Raw genomic sequence first — 18287 nt, 5'->3', positions numbered from 1 at the left:
TGGAAGAAAACAACGTTTTTGTTTTACCTAGCCTCAACAAAAGAAAACATTATTTTTCTAATAAAGGATCGAACAAAAAAATATGAAGAATATAAGAGAACAGAAGTTTCATATAATACGATATAATCTGAACGTTATACTAAATTAAACAATGAAAATATAATCAAAATAATAATCGTTTCAGAAGATCTTAAACGGAATATTAAATTTCGAATGGTAAAACAAGTACATGAAACACTTTTGGTGACTCACCATCATACCAAAATCTCATTTATACCCTATTTTATTTATTTTGTTTTAATTTTATGGCATACGTAATTAGAGACTTTAAAACTTTCAAATTTAATGAATAAAATGAGAATACATGATAATTATAAAAATCAACAACAACAACCACTATACTTCAGCACAGTCCTAACCCAGTCTCGCCTTTCAAGTCAAATACTAAAATATCTAATACATGTAAAGAAATTGAAAAGCGGAATTACTGTGACTTCATCATATTGCTGTCAATAACAGATTTTTACCATTAAATTAAGAATAAGTTGGCTGGTTACCTTGTATGTCCGTGAAATTATGCGCAAATGAATGTGTAAACATAAATATCATTAATCAAAACAAACTCAAGGATGAGTTCTTTACTCCGTCAAAGAATAATTAATCAGAATTTTAAATTCCTAATTACTGTTTGTGTTAATACAACAATATTTTGTTTTCCTTCTTTAAAATGAAAATAGAGGTACATGTATCGAGCTTCTGAAATATAGTACACCTCCGTACCTGTTTATATCTGAGTTATTATTTGCATCGTATCCTTCGTTTGAATAAAATGTAAGACGTATTGAAATTTGCAATACATATATGAATGGTACTCTTGTATACTAAAAATATTTTTTCGCCAAATTCAGACTGCTGTTTGTTTGAGATCCAGTCTATAGGCGAATGAAAGGCGTATGATTTGATTTATTAACAGTTAGACAGTTGTTAAATGTATGTCAGTTTGTTTGGTATTTGCAATCGTTTTTATCAAATAAATCATTTAATTCACCTAGTTGTTAACATTTATTTGAGACGACAAATTATCAAGTTCTTTTTACCATACTTGGAAATGCAATCATTTCAGTTTCACTTTCAGTGTTTTGAACGCCATAAACTTCTTGTAATGAATGCAAAATGATGTTTTTCTGAAAAGCGGTTTGTGAAAATATTTTGTTTTCGTCCTCATTATAATATCCAGATAATTTTGCTTTACCAGTTGATAAACTAAGACCCTCCATATAACCTATATGAAAGCTTGGAGACAGGTCATTAATGTGACCTGACCTGGCGCTAGTTATTTTAATGTCCAATCCTTTAGGGCGTGATTCAATCGAACGATTCGATGTGTCTGGTAAATTGTCGGTAGTGATTGTTGATTTATCATCTGCTAATGTAGTAATAAGATCTTGTGAACTAGATTGAAGGAAGAACTCATTTGAACTACGGATTAGATTCAATTCAAATGTTAATATACTTCCTTGCAGGGTTACGAATACGTCTTCCCTGCTGGCTTTTGTTTTTTCAACACTTGTGCTAAAATACCTTATGGGATCATGATGATTAGCTTCTTTAATTGTTGAAGTATACTGAATCTGTATACTATTCAATGTATCATGTTGGCTATTGAGATTTGTACCGTCGATGCTTTCTCCGATTTCTCGTCCACCAGTAGTAATTTCAAACCTTCGACTTAAATTATTCGTGTGACTGATACTAGGTCGTGCATATGTATGTAGTAGACTGATAGTTTTTTTGTTTTCTCTTGTTGGTGTTACTTCAAAACTGTTTATCATTACAGGTTCATCACGATCTATTGACGGCTGAATTGGAGGTTCTTCACGACTCAGTGTCGGTTGAATTGAAGGTTCTTTACGATTCAGTAGCGACTGAATCGATGGTTCGTCACGATTCGGTGTCGGCTGAATTAAAGGTTCTTCACGATTTGATGACGGTTGAATTGAAGGTTCCTCTTGATTCAGTGTCAGTTGAATTGAAGAAATAGATATCCTATCCATATGCTGTCTTTTATCAGAATTTCGGAGTGGTTCGTCTCTGGTTTCTATAGTATTTGCTTTTCCTGACCAATAATATGAGTTAGACAACATCTTATTTTGTTCACGTTCTAATTCAGGTGAAACAGTTGTTGTTGTTGTCGACTTGAAAGAAGCACTGGATACCACAGGAGATTTGCTATAGGCAGGCGTTTCAGACACATTAGAGTCTATCTTAATTAAAGGTAATCTTGATGTACTAAAAGTCATTTGTGTATTGCTTGAGTATAGGAAGTCTGTCTGTTGCTTTGATTTAACCGAACGTGTTCTTGTATCTATATATTTAGGTTTTATTTCGTAGATTACACTTGATACCAGAATTTTCGTTAGAACTAGTGACTTGTCAGTTGTATGTGTTTCCTCAGCTGCACCCGTTATGTTGAAGGTATTGGTTTTTGATACATATATTGAATTGTTAGTCGGCGAGGTCGTAACGGTTTCTTGTGACAAACTTCGATCATTTAATGTTGAAGGTTTAGATGTAGACTGTATACTTTGCAGATTTCTCGTTTCACTGGCTGGATAGCTTTCAAAACTTGACGTGTTCGTAATAATAGAAGACGAAAAGTTAAGTTGCATTTCACTCTGATAATCTAGGTGTTTTGTTTGGGAATTCGTGACATATGTAGTTTCCTTTACAGTTACAGCGTGTATGTCATATTGGGTATAGTGATAATCCTGCTCCCTTTCTTTTAATTGGTTTTTAAGTGAAGACGCTGTCGATGATAATTGGGACAAAAATGGTGTGGACTCTATTGAACTACGTTCAGTTTGCTTAGTAAACAGTGTGCTGGTTTCGATAGAATTCGCTGTATTATGACCGAGTGTTGCATTGATGTTTGGTTCGATATACGTTGTTCTGATATACGATTGCAATAAATGATTGGTTTCCATCGTCGATACATCAATCAATTCAATTAAGTCATATGATCTTACAAATGCTTCAATTGAAGAAGTTGAAATCCCAAGTAATGTATTAAAATTGCTTTTTTGTTCTACTGTTTCCACGGCTATGTCTATTGAATAACTTGAATAAAACTTGTGTTGTGACATTCCCGAAGAATATATTACAAATTCTTTAGGATGAAATCCTTCAGGACGGGTGACTGTGGATTGACGAACAAAAGTTTTTGTTTGGTAAGGTATTATCTCATTAGCTGATGCATAAATATCTGCATGAAATTTCTGCTGAGGCGCAATTGCGTTGTTCGATGATATATCGGGGGGTTCTAGTAAAGACTGAACATTGTGTTGATAGAATTTCGAAAAGTGCGTGAAGGATGTACTCAGATTTTCATATTGGTGAAATATTACCGTACCTTGTCTACTAGAAAATAAGGCGTCTGTTAACTGAGCTACTTCTATGGATAACTGTTGAGACGTTCTATTCAAAAATGTGATTGATTCAATTGATTGGTTAGCTTGATAAGACGTCTCTTCTTTGGTAATAAAACCGGCTTCCTCTGTTGACATTGTTTGTAGAGACATATTATGGGCACTTTCGATGCGGAGTGAATGCTCATTTTTATGCGATATAGATATTTGATGAGACGATTCAATATCTGTTAGGAATGATGATTGTTGATACATTTGTTTAAGCACGTTCTTGTAAAATGATTTAACTTCACTCGGTATTAATGTTTGGTAATATAGTATATTATTGTGTGGTATTGATGACATTAAGTGAGGCGTTTCACTACCCTTTATTAGCGATGTTTTATAAAATAATTCTTCGTTAAATGTATCAGTTCCCTGTGTGGATATCGTAATTTGGAACATTTGGTTCGATGTTTGTTCGTTTAATGATGATTCAATTCCACTAGGTAACAATGTTTTGTATGTAGATTTAATTTTACTTGGAAATGTTTCTTGAGATGTTTGATAAAACGTTCCTTTGCTGAATGGTTCAGTTTCTTTCGACAACAAGCTGAAGTAAGGTATTTTACTCTTTTGTGATATTGATAGAACTTGATTCATTTGATAAGATACTTCCATATCCTTCCTGAATGATCCAGCTATTCTAGGTAACAGTGTTTGTTGGGACGGTTCATTATCATTCGAGGGCGATGATTGGTAAGATATTTGAGAAAAAGAATTTTTGTCGAATGTATAAACTTCTTTGGTTTGTAGAAATGATTCCGTTCCATTCGATAACACTGTCGGGTGAGATGATTCGTTTCCTACTGTTAATTGTATTTGTTGAGACACTTCTGGATACGTTTGATTGTTAAATGATCTAGTTTCATCCAATAACAATGTGGTTTGGTGGGACTTCTGATATGGTATATCATGAAAAACCAGGTAAGTATTTGGTGGTGATGGTGTTTGATAAGACGTTCGATAAAACGCGCTATCAGTTTCTCTCAGTACCAATGAACGTTTGATCGAATCTGTTTCCCAACGAAACAAATTTTGTTGTGAAATATGCAAAGATGTTTCTTTGTATGATTCTGCTTTTGTTGGTACCATTGTTTGGTCGGAGAGGTCATGTAAAGATTCAGTTGACAGAGCTAATGCAGTATACTGCAAAGATTTGAATTCTCCCTGTAACGATGCTTTCGTCTGCTTAGGAGGTAACTTAGTTAACTGATTGGTAATCGTAATTAGATGCATGTCCATTCCTAAAGACTCATCAAAATATAACATTGATCCAGTCAGAATAGAACTTTTAATGAGACTTGACATTGTTTTCGTCGGTTCATCTAAATCACTGAAGGTTTTAGTATATCGTAATGTCTGTTGATATGTCCCACTTATTGACTTATACTCGTTTGTGTACAATAACTGATCCAATTGCTCTGGAGAATTTTTGTTCGTTAAATTTATTATAGGACTAGTGAAATATTCAAATATTTCTTTTGACGTGTATGTCGTGAATTCCATTTGTTTTGTAGTTGTCGGTTTAACATAATCAATATCATTAGATGTTTTCATTGTGTTGATCCGTTGAAAGCCTGTTTGCTTGAAATCTATATGTTCTGTTTGCAATAACAATTTACTGGTCATATGAAGTGTATCAGTGTTATCGCTGATAAGCAAACTATCATAAAAATGACTAGGTCTATGATGTTGTGTTGATTTGTCATTTGAAAAATAAGTTATGTTATATTTTATGATACGCAAATCGCTTTCTGTAGGAAATAACTGGTTCAGTTGGTCAGAGGATGACTGCGGATTTGAAGTATCATATCTGTAGTTCATGCTAGACGTTTCTTCTCTGTTTGTCATAATGTTTGAATCTGAATCGCTGTTTAATATCTCAGGTGTATACTTAGATGATAAAAATTGTAAGACAGAAGTCGATAATATTTCGGCACCTTCATATGTACCAGATATCGGTATAGAAACCGATAACTCGCTTTCTTGAACTATCACCACTGTTAATGGAGATACATCGGCATCGCGGGGCATTATTTCACTTGATGGTGAAGAAATTTCAATATTATTTCTATAAATGTCAGATGTATTTAGAAAATCCGAATAGATTTCAAAGATTGGAATGCTCCGATGAAACTGTTTTGACAGCTCAGATGTTGTTCCAGATATCTTTGGCTGTGATGTAAACAAGTTTGAGACTGTATCCAAGGAGATTGTTTCTTTAAAATGAGAAAACTCGAGTATACTCCAATCTGTAGTTAAAACATTCAAAAGTGATGAGCTTAATTCATAAGACGGCACACTTGATTTATCTTTGTAGGCATAGGGTTCTTCTAAATCAGCATTTGTATATGTAGATGAAATGTGGACATGTGTTGTGAAATAAGAACTTAAAGATGGAGCTATAGATTTTGTAGTCACATCGTAATTGTGAAATGCTTTCGATGGCATTTCATTTCCAGCAAATATCTTGTCGCTGATCTCTGTTAAAATCACGGAAGAATCAATTGCAAATTTGCTATTTTCAATAAATGTACTTATGCTGTCTTTGTCAAATTCTAATTTATTCCACGTATTTGACCGAGAAATAATTAACTGTAGGAAATGCCTAAGGGCATCGCCTAACACTAACGTGTCTTCATCGGCATGGCTTTCAATTCCTAGGCGGTATCGTATAACAATACTACCTTCGCTGAAATAAAACAACATCGCTTAATTAGGTTTCGTTTGTATTGACGACCATTGTTGTATAAATTGAGTTAACCTGCATATGTAGTCATGTCAACATTTACGATTCTCTACAGTGATATCCGGTTCTTAACATGATTCACTCTTATTGCGCAAATTTATATAAAACAGATACTTAGTATTGTCACATAATCAGCTTTATGAACTAACGGTTAATTCAATTTAACGAATGTCCTACAATGTTGTTTTATAGTTAAAATACCATTGGCATGAATATGATCATTGAGTCAACTACATACACAATATAATTTATATCAAATTCTTCGACAATCCCTATACACACATGTGGTTATGTGCGAGATGATAAGGCTCGATTAAGGGGTATGCATAAGATGTAAATAATACATTAACAAAATATCGAAATATCTTATAGGTCAATGTCGTAATTTCCGTCTAACCCTTTGCATTACAGACTATTTCGTAGTCAGTCAAATAAAATAGGGGGAATCACATTACAACTATGACCTCGCCGAAAATAGGAAAACCTTAGTTTTGACCATTCTGACTTATCGGCATTGCTGTAAATTGTAATACTTCCTGACCTGACGTCAAAATCTCATTTTGTATCCGTCTGCACCATGAAAACTGATTTGTTCATCGTGTCATAGTTTTCCTTTCCTCTTTCGTCAACTCCGGACTTTTTATGAGCAACTCGGTGGTTGTTTTTCTAGAAAAGTAGAGGACGCTTACCTTACCGGTGCACCTGGTTCATGCTCCCAGTCTTTTAGTGGAGTCCGAGTTGCTCATTTGCTTTTGTTACTTTGTATATATCACTTCAGTTACTTAATGTTCTTTGTTGTTTATGTCTGTTTTCCATGAGTGGTCTTTGTCCCTGTCTTTTGATTTCCGGTATGACTTTGATTCCCTTGATTACTCTTTGTATAAAGCTCACATATAATCCAAAACTGTACATCCCCTTACCCACATTTGACAAGCTTAATTAATCTCAAAAACTACACATCCACTAACTCTGCCTTAACTCCATCCGCTATGTTTGACAAGCATACCATAACTCCACAACCTTAGTTTGACAAGCTTACCTAAACTCCAAAACTTCACATCCTCTTACTTTATCTTTAAACTCCGATGAAGGGGAGGTAAGCATGTCATTAATCTGAAAAAAGGGTGTTTACATAAAACTTAATGCGAATCATTTTTGTCTTTAATAAGTTTTATCTTACTTTTAGCATTTTTTTTCATTTTTGATCTATTATTAACTTAAATCAAATATCAGTCTTTTTTGTTTTTTTTTTTTTTTTTTGTTTTTGTTTTTGTTTTTTTTTTTGTTTGTTTTTTTTTATTATTATTAAACTATGAATAAACTAATTATGCATAGTGTTTGCCGTGTTTGAATTATGATCCTAATATGTATTGTTTTGTTCCCCTTTTGCCGTGTGTTTTGTCGTTACAATATGAATGTTTTCTTCCAAGTTTGCGGTGTGTTTTGTCTTTACAATATGGATTGTTTTGTTCTCCGTTTGCGGTTGTGTTTTGTCGTTACAATAAATATTATTTTGTTCTCTGATTACAGTGTTTTTTGGTAGCCAGATGTTTTGTTTTGTTATGTTTTTTTTTCGTAACAATATGTATTATGTTCCCCGTTAGCGGTTTGTTTTGTCTTAACAGTGTGAATTGTTTTGATCTCCATTTGGGGTGTACTTTGTCTTTACAATATGTATTGTTTTGTTCCCCGTTTGCGGTGTGTTCTGTTGTTACATATATTATGTATTGTTTCCTCTCTCTCTCTCTCTCTCTCTCTCTCTCTCTCTCTATGGTGTGTTTCGGCGGAAAACATGATTGATGTTTAAATTGACCGACAAATATTTTCATAATAACTATACTAAACATATTATATACAAACAGCTGAACAAAAAACTAATTGTAAAGCCAGGAACTGTGGGCTATTTGGGTCCAGAAGACTCTGATGAAATCTACCATTTATCGTAACTGATGACTCAAAAGTCTCTGAAAAAAAATTCCAGTAGCGTCAAATGAAGCTTACAGATAGCAATGTGTATGATAATTAACAGAGTAGTTTAATCGTTCCAAAAAACGGGAGCGATTTGCACTATCGGGACAAAACGGTCAATGTTTCCAGATTTGGTGCGGTATAGGTTGATAATCTACTTTTAGTTCATATTGTATCTCTGGGTATGTGTTCTGTTTGTTGTTTTGGTATTGGTTTTGTTTGCTTAGTTCGAATAATATATCATTTTAACCTGGATAACTCGAAATTGGATGTGAGTACAGATCAGTTGTAACCACTCAGGGGAACTATCAGAAGAGCCGTCTCTAGGACAGTTCTAAAGGTGGCTTAGAACAATTATAGAGCCAGATTTGTTGGCAGTTCTGACATGGCTGGCTCTACGAAAACAGTTCTACTAGTAGAGCCAGCTCTGTTGGCAGTTCTGGCTCTACGAAAACACTTCTACTAGTACAGTCAGCTCAGTTGACAGTTCTGGCAGGAATTGCTCTACGAGAACAGTTCCACTAGTACAACCGGCTCTGCTAGAAATCCTAATGAATTGACTTTAGACCTGTCCAAAAATCGTTCTTCTGACAGTTCTACGACAGTTTTGTGAGAGTTAAGAGGTGATCTCATCTGAATATGTTTTCGTTTAACTAGACTAAAAATAGATGCGTATCAGTAAAAAAATCATTGCTATCTAAATATTTTTCAAACAATAAATAAATGATGCTGCAAGCAAAGTCCTTTACTAGGTGTATTCATCATCATTCTATTTTTGATTATTTTTCCTAATTTGAAATCACGCCTTGACGGAAATATGCATTCAATAATTAAAATTCTATGGGATATTTAGCAAAAACAAAGAATATCCTTCCTGATATTAATGATCAGTATTTTATCTGGTTTTACTATAACTACGGACATACATAAAAATGTGGTACAAATCTTACTTGTGACAAGTGGTTTCTTTTCTTCAATTCTTATAACCGATGGGTATGGGAAAGATGTTGTTTGAAATGAAACACTAACATCTTCTAAGAAACGACTGATTGATGGTGGTATATGATTTGTGGTCATGCTCTCGGCAGGTTCTAATGACGACGTGGTAAGGGAGGTTCTTCTATCGGTGCCAAATTGTGTTAGTAAATATATTGAATGATATCCATTTATTAAAGGAGAAAACGTCTTACTTTTTGGACGAGGTATAAAAGACGTCGTCGTCTCTGAAGGGATCATGTCGCGCAACTCAGATATTGAAATGACTGCTGTTGAAGGATATGAATCTAATGAATTAGTAGAACTGAGCGCCGTTATATCAGTATGCAGCCATAACTCGTCGGTTGTATACAAAGGATGAGCTGTGAGATCAGACAATATTATATTATCGACAGGCATTTTACTTGAAGGATGAGGTTTGAAATCAGACAATATTTCATCATCTACCGTCATTTTATTTGAAGCGCCACCTACGGTATTCCGAAATTCTATCACAGGTAAAATAATTTTAGTGTGTAAATCATGTTGTTGTTTTCTAGAAAATGGTGTTTCATTGTCAAGTATTGAACTTCTCGGAGGCTCTGTCGGTTGCGTTTCAACAAAGTTCTCTACGCTTGTTTCGTCCATACGCAATAAATTCCAAGGTCCTGTCTCCGCTATTGTTCTCTGGAAGAAATATTTTAATATTCCTAAATGTTCAGCTGTTCCTTCATCTGAATAAAGCGTCTTCGTGATTTGAAACTTTATTTTTACCTTTCTTCCAATGCTGGCAAAAAATGTAATAAATATAGAATGATTTTACTAAACTTTTAAAGCTGCATTAGCTGCCAAATTTGTTCAGTTTTGATTCTACTGAATTTTGCTGATTCAATGAAATAAGTTTGTAGTAATGCAATTGAAGCAATTAATGTCGATAATATTTACAGAATATTGTGAAAACATTTTTTTTAATCAGAGAAGATCGATATAGCTCTGATCTAATTATTGTTCGCCATTACTTCCGAAAATTGCCGACCGGACATTCAGTTGGGCTAAAAATACTGTAACCTTGGTAAAAAAATAACAATAACGGCTTCACAGGGAAGCACGTGTCTTGTTTTCGTTTCATTTCATCTATTTCTTGGTTAGTTTTTAAATAAATAATTACCATATTTAAGCCACATTATATCACAATACGTAAATTTCAAAAATATCCTTGCGTTATATTCGAAGTTTTTTTTTCTTTTACGGCTTGAGTCCGTCGGTCTTGCTTGCCGTTGAATGACCACTTTCGCTTTGCAATATAATTTGTTATGAAAGAAGCAACACTTACAGCACATGCGCGGATTAAGGTCACCAGACGTCACATGCAAACGAATTTATCTAGGTCGATTTTTTGTCTTACAAGACAATAAATATATAGACACCTACTTCATGTTTAATGCATTTTATTTGTGGATTTCAAATGAAATTATACAGGTAAAGTACAAATCAGTAGAAATAGTTCAAGTTAAGGTATATTTCAACAGAAACAAAGAACATTATTAAAATGACAGCTAATGCATCTTTTAAGATTTTTAAGGACATCTTCTAAACGGTGATATAAACAGGTAAATTCAATATGAAATTGTTTATAGTCTTGAACACGTCCAAATATTTCTGAACATATCATTTTGGAATATCATTTCGCAGAACATATGCTATATTTGTTTTCCAAATTATAATCCATTGTATATTTGAATCAATAAACAATTTAAAAATTATAAATTAATTAATTGCTGTGAGATATGTTTTAATAAATCAACTGTGTATTCAGAGAAAATTTACGCGATATTCCTATTTTACCTTATTGACAATACTAAGCAGTTCTTGAAATCTTCTTTAAATGGGGAAAATGATGAAGTAAACATTTCGTGGACCTAAAAGTATAAAAAGTGATAAAGTTACAGAAAGTATCATAAATACCTTTAAATGATTATTATTAGATACATCAAAGGCGGATTAAAAAATTAAAATCGAAGTACTGCATTCTAATGTTAATTACTTTTATTTATGACTTGTGAAGCGTAAATAACACTTTTTATATCGGCAGGTTCTCTATGTCCTGACTGAAATATTTGCATTAACTTTATTAGTGGGGACATCGTATGTTGTTAGAAGAAATGTTAAATAAACTCCTATGATTATTTTCATTATATACGAATTTAGTAAAAATAAGATAGACTATGATAATATTAGATTATTTAATATTTTTTTCAGGGAGAGGGAGTTTCTCATGCTCATCTCGTCGAGCGGCTTTGCTCGACCTAAATATGTAAGTTTTATAAGCACTGCAAAATTTCCTATCGGGACTATTTTTCAGCGACGTGCTACGTGATGTCACGTATGTTGTGCAGCTGTGATACACAACTATGACGATGGCGTTTAAATTTTTTTAAATAATTTTGGGATTTATTCATTTTAATCGGGTAAGTTACTGTATTTAATAATCTTCCATTGTAGACTAGAAAATATAGCCACAAATTAGCCATTATTTCATACGCAGTAAACAAACAGACGGTTATTTGGGTCTTCAAATATTCCTATGCTGTTGCTTGTATGTCACGCGAGGACATAGAAACTAGCGATAATTTTCATTCTCACTCGACTGGCGTGAGATTGAAAATTATCGTACAGCAAGATCAAATTGATTTTAAACAAAATAGCGATAAACTTATAATATCTACTTACACCATTACAAAATGTCTTGGCTAGTTGTCTATACTGATGACTGTTTGTCTGTATAAGTGCAGGAGTTGATGTGATATTGTTGATAACAACTGATGATGCATATTGTTCTGTAAATTAGATGAAAATAGCACATTTTCCCAAATACGTTTGATTTTTTTTTCGGTAAGTTTGCCTTTCATAGCTTTTGTTGCGTTTTTTTTCAAAATTTCAGTGATTAGATTTAAATAAAGCACAATTTAATGGTATGATGTATATAATTAGTACATAAAATAACCAAAATAATACGTAGAAAGCAACCAAAGTAAATGGTCAAATCGGATTCCACTAACAACTGGGAGCGTGGACCAAGTCTACCGATAGGGCAAGCGTCCTCTGCTTTTCTATAAACATCCTCTGAGTATAAAAGCGCCATAAGCTAGTCTCTGTTGATGTTTAATCTTTATACTGTCGAAATGAATATGGTTTTTAATATTAATTTTCCCCACAATAACTGTTATTGGGATTGTAAAACAAAAACATTATAACTTACTTGAGATTTTTCTCGGGAAGTTATTGTGGGACACTGGAAAGTTAAAATAACTCATTATAAATATGTTGGATAACATACAATAAAGAAGAAACTAAATTGAATTAATCATACATACGTGTTTCATATAAGACAATCTTGTTAAAATTACCCGTTATACTGGGTCTATTCCTCTTGTCTTTCCTTCAGATCATCAAAGATGATATACAACTCAGACTGCCTTTTGTTGCTTGTTATGGCATGCCATTTTTCTCTGCTTTATTTTTGTCGTTGATATTGAATAGTAAATGTCTGTCCTTATAAAGGACCGGAATATATCTTATATAATATTTCAAACAGACAGAATTGTCCTTAGATTAAAAAAAAAAAAGACATTTTGTGTAATCCATAACAGAATTTAAAAATAATTAGTGTTTACTATTTGTTAAGTTATGATATGCTTATTGCTAACTGTCCGTTTATACTTACATAAAACAGATAAGACAACGCCAGCAGTAACGACACCAATCAAACTGAGAACAAGAATAACACATAATACAACCCTACATGTGGTGCCTCGTTTGAATTTATCTCCAAGGTCGTATGGATCACCATCAGTATCATACTTAAAAGATGTGGTATGTGAATAAATTTCGGAAGGTTCAGGATCAACTGTTAAGTCTCCTCGACTACCATTGTAATACCGGAATTGTCCATAAAGATTGGATGGTTCGTATACATTGTTATAGACTTGTAACGGTACGCTCTGTGCGGATTCGTCGCTGCTGGTGTCCCTTTGGTTTAATGGTCTTGGCTTAGGTCGCTACAATGTAACTATCAATATGTAGACTTTTGAAGAGAGACGTGGAATGTTATAGCATGAATGATCTAAAAACTGCAAGCGGGTCGTTAGTTATAAGAGAAACGATACATTGTATGTGCAAAGACAAAAAATGAATGTCATTTAAACGTTTTAAAAGTAAGTTAGAAAACATTGTATGGGTATAGACAATTTTTGTCAACAACATTCATTGAAAAAAGTTTTTTTGCGTATATTATGAATAATAAGGATCTTTTTTACTGTTGTCTCAATTGATAATGTAGGTAATGATACTGATAACGGCCATTTGGATTTTTCTATGCTAAAGATAATCTTCTAGGATACAACATGGTTTTTGGCATGATTTGGATTTTGAATTATTCAAGAGCTGTATACTACAATTCATTCATTTGTGGATTGTTTGGTGTTTGGTCTATGATCTTATGATAATTGGTCATGCTTGATTTCTTTTTAATATGATCGGTAAGTTGAACTACTCTGTTTCTCCAACAATAAAGATGGTTAAAATACTCTTTGTTTTATTTTGTATTTAGAAGAAAAATTGTGTGTATATTCGTTTACAGTTGAGACCAAAACCCAAAAATAATTCCAATCTGCCTTTTTGGTATGAAAGCTTGTGGTACAAGTGTATAGATACCCATGTACTTTTATATCTTATCAAAAAGTGTGTGTTCTCACCTTATTTGCCCTAAGCGTTTCTACCCATAGAACATCGCTATCAGTATACAAGTTTTATCATAAGTTAACTTTCTATCTAAAGCTGATAATAAAATGGTAGTAACTTAAAAACTTTCGTATGAATAAAATGTACATTATTTAGTTTCACCTAAAAGAAAAATGTAACCAAATCATAAGTTTGTAAAGTTACAACAAATATACTATATGGTAGACAGTTATAATTTGTATTGTACTTTTTCATTATTAAGTCCTTATTGTCTTTTCTATCGGCCATAGAATCGGTAGAACTACTGTATTTTCTAGGAATTATGTTGATAAAACCACTGTTTTCCAGTTTCTTTTGATGCATGTTTACTTATGAGGTTGAATAGCTTTTTTTACGAAAGAGGATTCAGCATGCATGTGATTACATTTGACCTCTCATTTATGTGAGATACATCAGCATGAAAGTGGCAATAGTTTACTTCTCATTTAAGGGAGACTTGTCAACATGTGATAAAAGTTGACTTCCCATTTTGTGGCATGAATGTGACATAAGCCGACTTTTTATTTGAGAGATATTTATCACAGTTAATAGTTGGCTTCGCATTCGAGAAATATATATATATAAAACAAATTACAAATTTAAATTTTAACATGCCACACCTTAATTTATATCAATTTTGATGTATTTTATATAAACTAACCTCAGCTTCAAAATTAGATAGTCCAGTACTACTCATAATTTCCACTTAAACACATTTAATGTAAAATACACAAAATTATGATACAAAACACAACAAACTAGATCATCACACGTTATTTTTACAGGTTTTATACATATTTCTGTCACTTATATGTTGTAAGATGAATGACAGCTCATAATGTGACGCATACCTGTGTGTTTTACCTATAACAGTAATTAAAACATGAAAGTTGCTTAATTAAAGTTTTGTTTCAGGTGATATATGACATACCGTCAGTATAGCATATGCTTGTATGATGATGTTACAATACTCGACTGCACCAACTCAATACAGAAACATATCAGTGTTTCAGAGGTGAAATAAATAAAAATCAAACAGCGCATGTTAACTTCGTGTGGTTCATACCTTTAATAGGCTTTTACTATAGACGTGAAAATGGGAGAACCAACTCCATTAGATTCTGGTATCTGAATATTGTTTTAGAAATGTCAACTCGGAGTGGTACATTGCCAGTCTGGTAACAGAACTATAGCATTTCTTAAAAATTAAACTAAAATGTAATAAACCATACAAAAACACATTTATGACGTTGGACAGGCGCATGCTTGTGGTGGGTTACACTAGTTTGATAAGGCCTTAACCATCCCCTTTTATTGTAAGGTCAAATATGAACTGAAACAACAGACAAACGCATCATAAAAATCGCTCAATAATGCATCAATTTCTCTCTATGGAATACCTCAACATACACCATATATCCACTAACAGAATTATTGCAGTTACTGGAAGCAATCTCAGAATATATTAAAGAATGACAATACCATCACTACCAGCATTAGAAATAATCGGTCACTACTATTCTAGTTGAATCAAGAATTTGAAGTAGTGCTGGACTTGAAAATGACTTACTGTGAAAGTACTTTACTTCGTGGATACCAATTTTCGTGGAACAGGGAAGAAACACAAGTTCGTGGATTCTTGGATTCGTGGTTTTAAAGTTTTCCAACAATGGGAATCTACTATTCGTGGTGAACCAAGTTTCGTGGTTTGACCTACCCACGAAAAGCACGAAAATTGGTTCCCCATTAACAATAGTACTTTCACATATTTTTAACGTAAGGATGCAATTAAGGGTTGAGTATCTTTATTTGTGTTCACAAGGTTTACAAAATAGACAATAATTTGAAAATCGTATCATATACAAATAAATTTATTATTCAATTGGACTTTCTTTGAAATATTGTGCTTTTAAGACTATTTCCGTAAAAATCCTGGTGAACAAAACCAGCAAGAGCTATGATTGTGTATCAAAATTTTGTAACGGCGAAAATTTTAGAACTTCTGCGAAGTACATGTTGCTTTCATTAAAATCTGACACTTTATTACAAATACAAGCAAAACGAACCAATTGTAAAATGTAAATACCACCTAGGAATGGGAAAGTTATACCACCTAGAAATGGGAAAGTTATCTATTTCGTCATATATACCACCTAGGAATGTGAAAGTTATCTATTTCGTCATAAATTTTGGTATAAAGGCTGTCACTTTCTAGTGAAATATATAAATAAAGAAAAGGTGTACGAGTACTTTTACCATTAGACCATGTCATCTTCAGTTCTCTTTGGAAGTAATTATTTGCGGGGAAAGTATCATCAAGATATATAATCCAAAAGTATAATTAAATTGATCTATGAATGATTTGTAGAGATCAGTACTGTAGTCAGAAAACGTTTTTCATTCTGCAAATCCTAAAAATCAAAGACGTTCTATTGTTCTTATATTCAAGCATGCTCTACAAAAAGTGGGATGTTGTAGAAGTTATTCCAATCATCAATCATACCAGTTTTGGTGAATATCTAATAAGAATTTTCATATCAATCTGTATTTTGGATCATAAATAAATATTTGACGCATAGCTTATGAATTCAAATGAATGTGATATATAAAGCTTGGCCGGGTGCAGCATGATACTACCGCTGCCAGTTGAACTCTGTTCATTTTAGGCAAGTGTGGCCACAATATTAGTTTTTAAAGCTCTAGAATTTAGGATGGGAATTTCATGTGGAATCCAATAAAAAAATCAAAATCGCAACAAAAATTTTCAGTAGTCCATTTTGGAGGGAGGCTTGGTCCCCTTTGAACTCGAAACCCGTAAGAGATATCTTAAATCTGAGAGAAAATGCAGGCAGGGATTCAAAACCACACCTAAAATTAAAAAAGACGACTTTAAGGGCGCGGCCACCTTTGGCCCCTAATTTTAAACTCGGAAAATTTAAAAGATTTATGAAATCGGTTTAGGAGGGGCAAATTGCCCATGGCCCCTTACCTTCACAACCCTGAAAAAGTATATATTTAAATCTCCATCTTTTGCACGAATGTCAATGATTACTAGGTTTTCAAGCTATTAAATATCGTTTATATCATTTTTATCTAAATCTAAAAAAAACGAAGGAATGAGAATAATTATAATATATTGAGGTAAATATTATGTAAATTAATGTCCCAACATCACATGGCAGTAGGGTCCAAAACACATTACTGATCTGGATTAAATTGGTTTTTACCTATCTTACTAAACATAATCGATGTATGTAATGTACATGCATTCTTCAAACAAGTTTGAATTGAAAAAAAGATCAGCAAACTGCTATTCTATCCACATTGTATATGAATTACAGAGACGTCATTATGCATGTATTTTTTTCAAGTACATGTACCTTAAATAGTTATTTTTTATATTTTATTTCTTTTTATTTATCCTGATGCACAGTGTAAAAAGAGTACAAGATAGTTCTTAATGTGAATTAATTTCTACAAATGTTCCTTAACATCAAAGAAAACCAATGTATTCAGTTTTACGTTTAAATATCCTCTACTATATTGAATGTAGTATAAATACATGAAATATACCAAAAATCTGTACTGCACAGCCACATTTCATGTGTAGACTTCAACTCCCTCTGACAATATGAGAGGTCAGGTTTACATATTGTTTTGGTTATTACCCCTTTAAAGGCATCAGAAAATAAGTGAATTCATTTATAGAAAACCCACATATGATGCCAAACCTTCCTCTAAAATTTAATCAAAATCTGTTCAGTAGTTGATGAGTTCCTCTTGCAAGATTTCAATCTGTAAAATCCTGAAGTAGGATTATCTAACTTAGTAAGTATCTAACAAAATTTTTTGGTAATCATTTGGTGACTTGTATTGAGACAGAAAATCCACCTTTCCTGACGTCATTGAAAGTAATGACATAAAATTCGAATTTCCTACTACAAAAAAAACTTTCATTTTTGCTAGTCCTTACATTTAAAAGAATAGGCTCCCAGGAGCCTGAATCGCCAACCCATTAAATTGTTGGCTTTCAAGGGCAATAAATCTAACAAAGTGTGGTCTAACAATTATGACTAAAAAAGACTTAGGTAGGACTTATCATAAGGATAAATTCATCATTTGAGAGGTTTCTTTCTACATGTATCTATTAGTTTTCAAGATATAGGCTGAAAACTGCTAAAAACATCATGTTTTGCCTTTCAAGGGCAGTAACTCTGAAAAGGAGTCATCTGACAACTTTGATCGATGAACACTCCTGTAGGCCTTATCATTTCAGCAATTAAAACTTTTCATCTATCATAGTTATCAAAATATTGGCTGAAAACTATAAAGAAAAAAAAACACCATTT

At 32.9% G+C, this 18287-nt stretch overlaps 1 protein-coding gene across 1 annotated transcript; it reads right to left on the bottom strand.

Annotated features, from left to right (window-relative positions):
• Positions 1-948: 948 nt before the first annotated feature.
• LOC148600248 (uncharacterized) lies at positions 949-14757 on the bottom strand. The gene is made up of 9 exons (XM_088559528.1): positions 14600-14757; positions 12884-13217; positions 12419-12451; positions 11890-11996; positions 11005-11078; positions 9135-9946; positions 8077-8180; positions 7256-7329; positions 949-6159 (listed from the first exon to the last, which is right to left on the bottom strand). Exons 1-9 carry the CDS (start codon positions 14633-14635, stop codon positions 1083-1085), a joined length of 6651 nt encoding a protein of 2216 aa, XP_088415654.1. The 5' UTR covers positions 14636-14757; the 3' UTR covers positions 949-1082.
• Positions 14758-18287: the final 3530 nt, after the last annotated feature.

This window comes from Perna viridis, chromosome 13, assembly GCF_037379345.1.
Source record: "Perna viridis isolate PV_CMFRI_1.1 ecotype Kerala chromosome 13, ASM3737934v1, whole genome shotgun sequence".
Classification (NCBI taxonomy): domain Eukaryota; kingdom Metazoa; phylum Mollusca; class Bivalvia; order Mytilida; family Mytilidae; genus Perna; species Perna viridis.
This window is presented reverse-complemented; position numbering and strand designations above follow the sequence as displayed.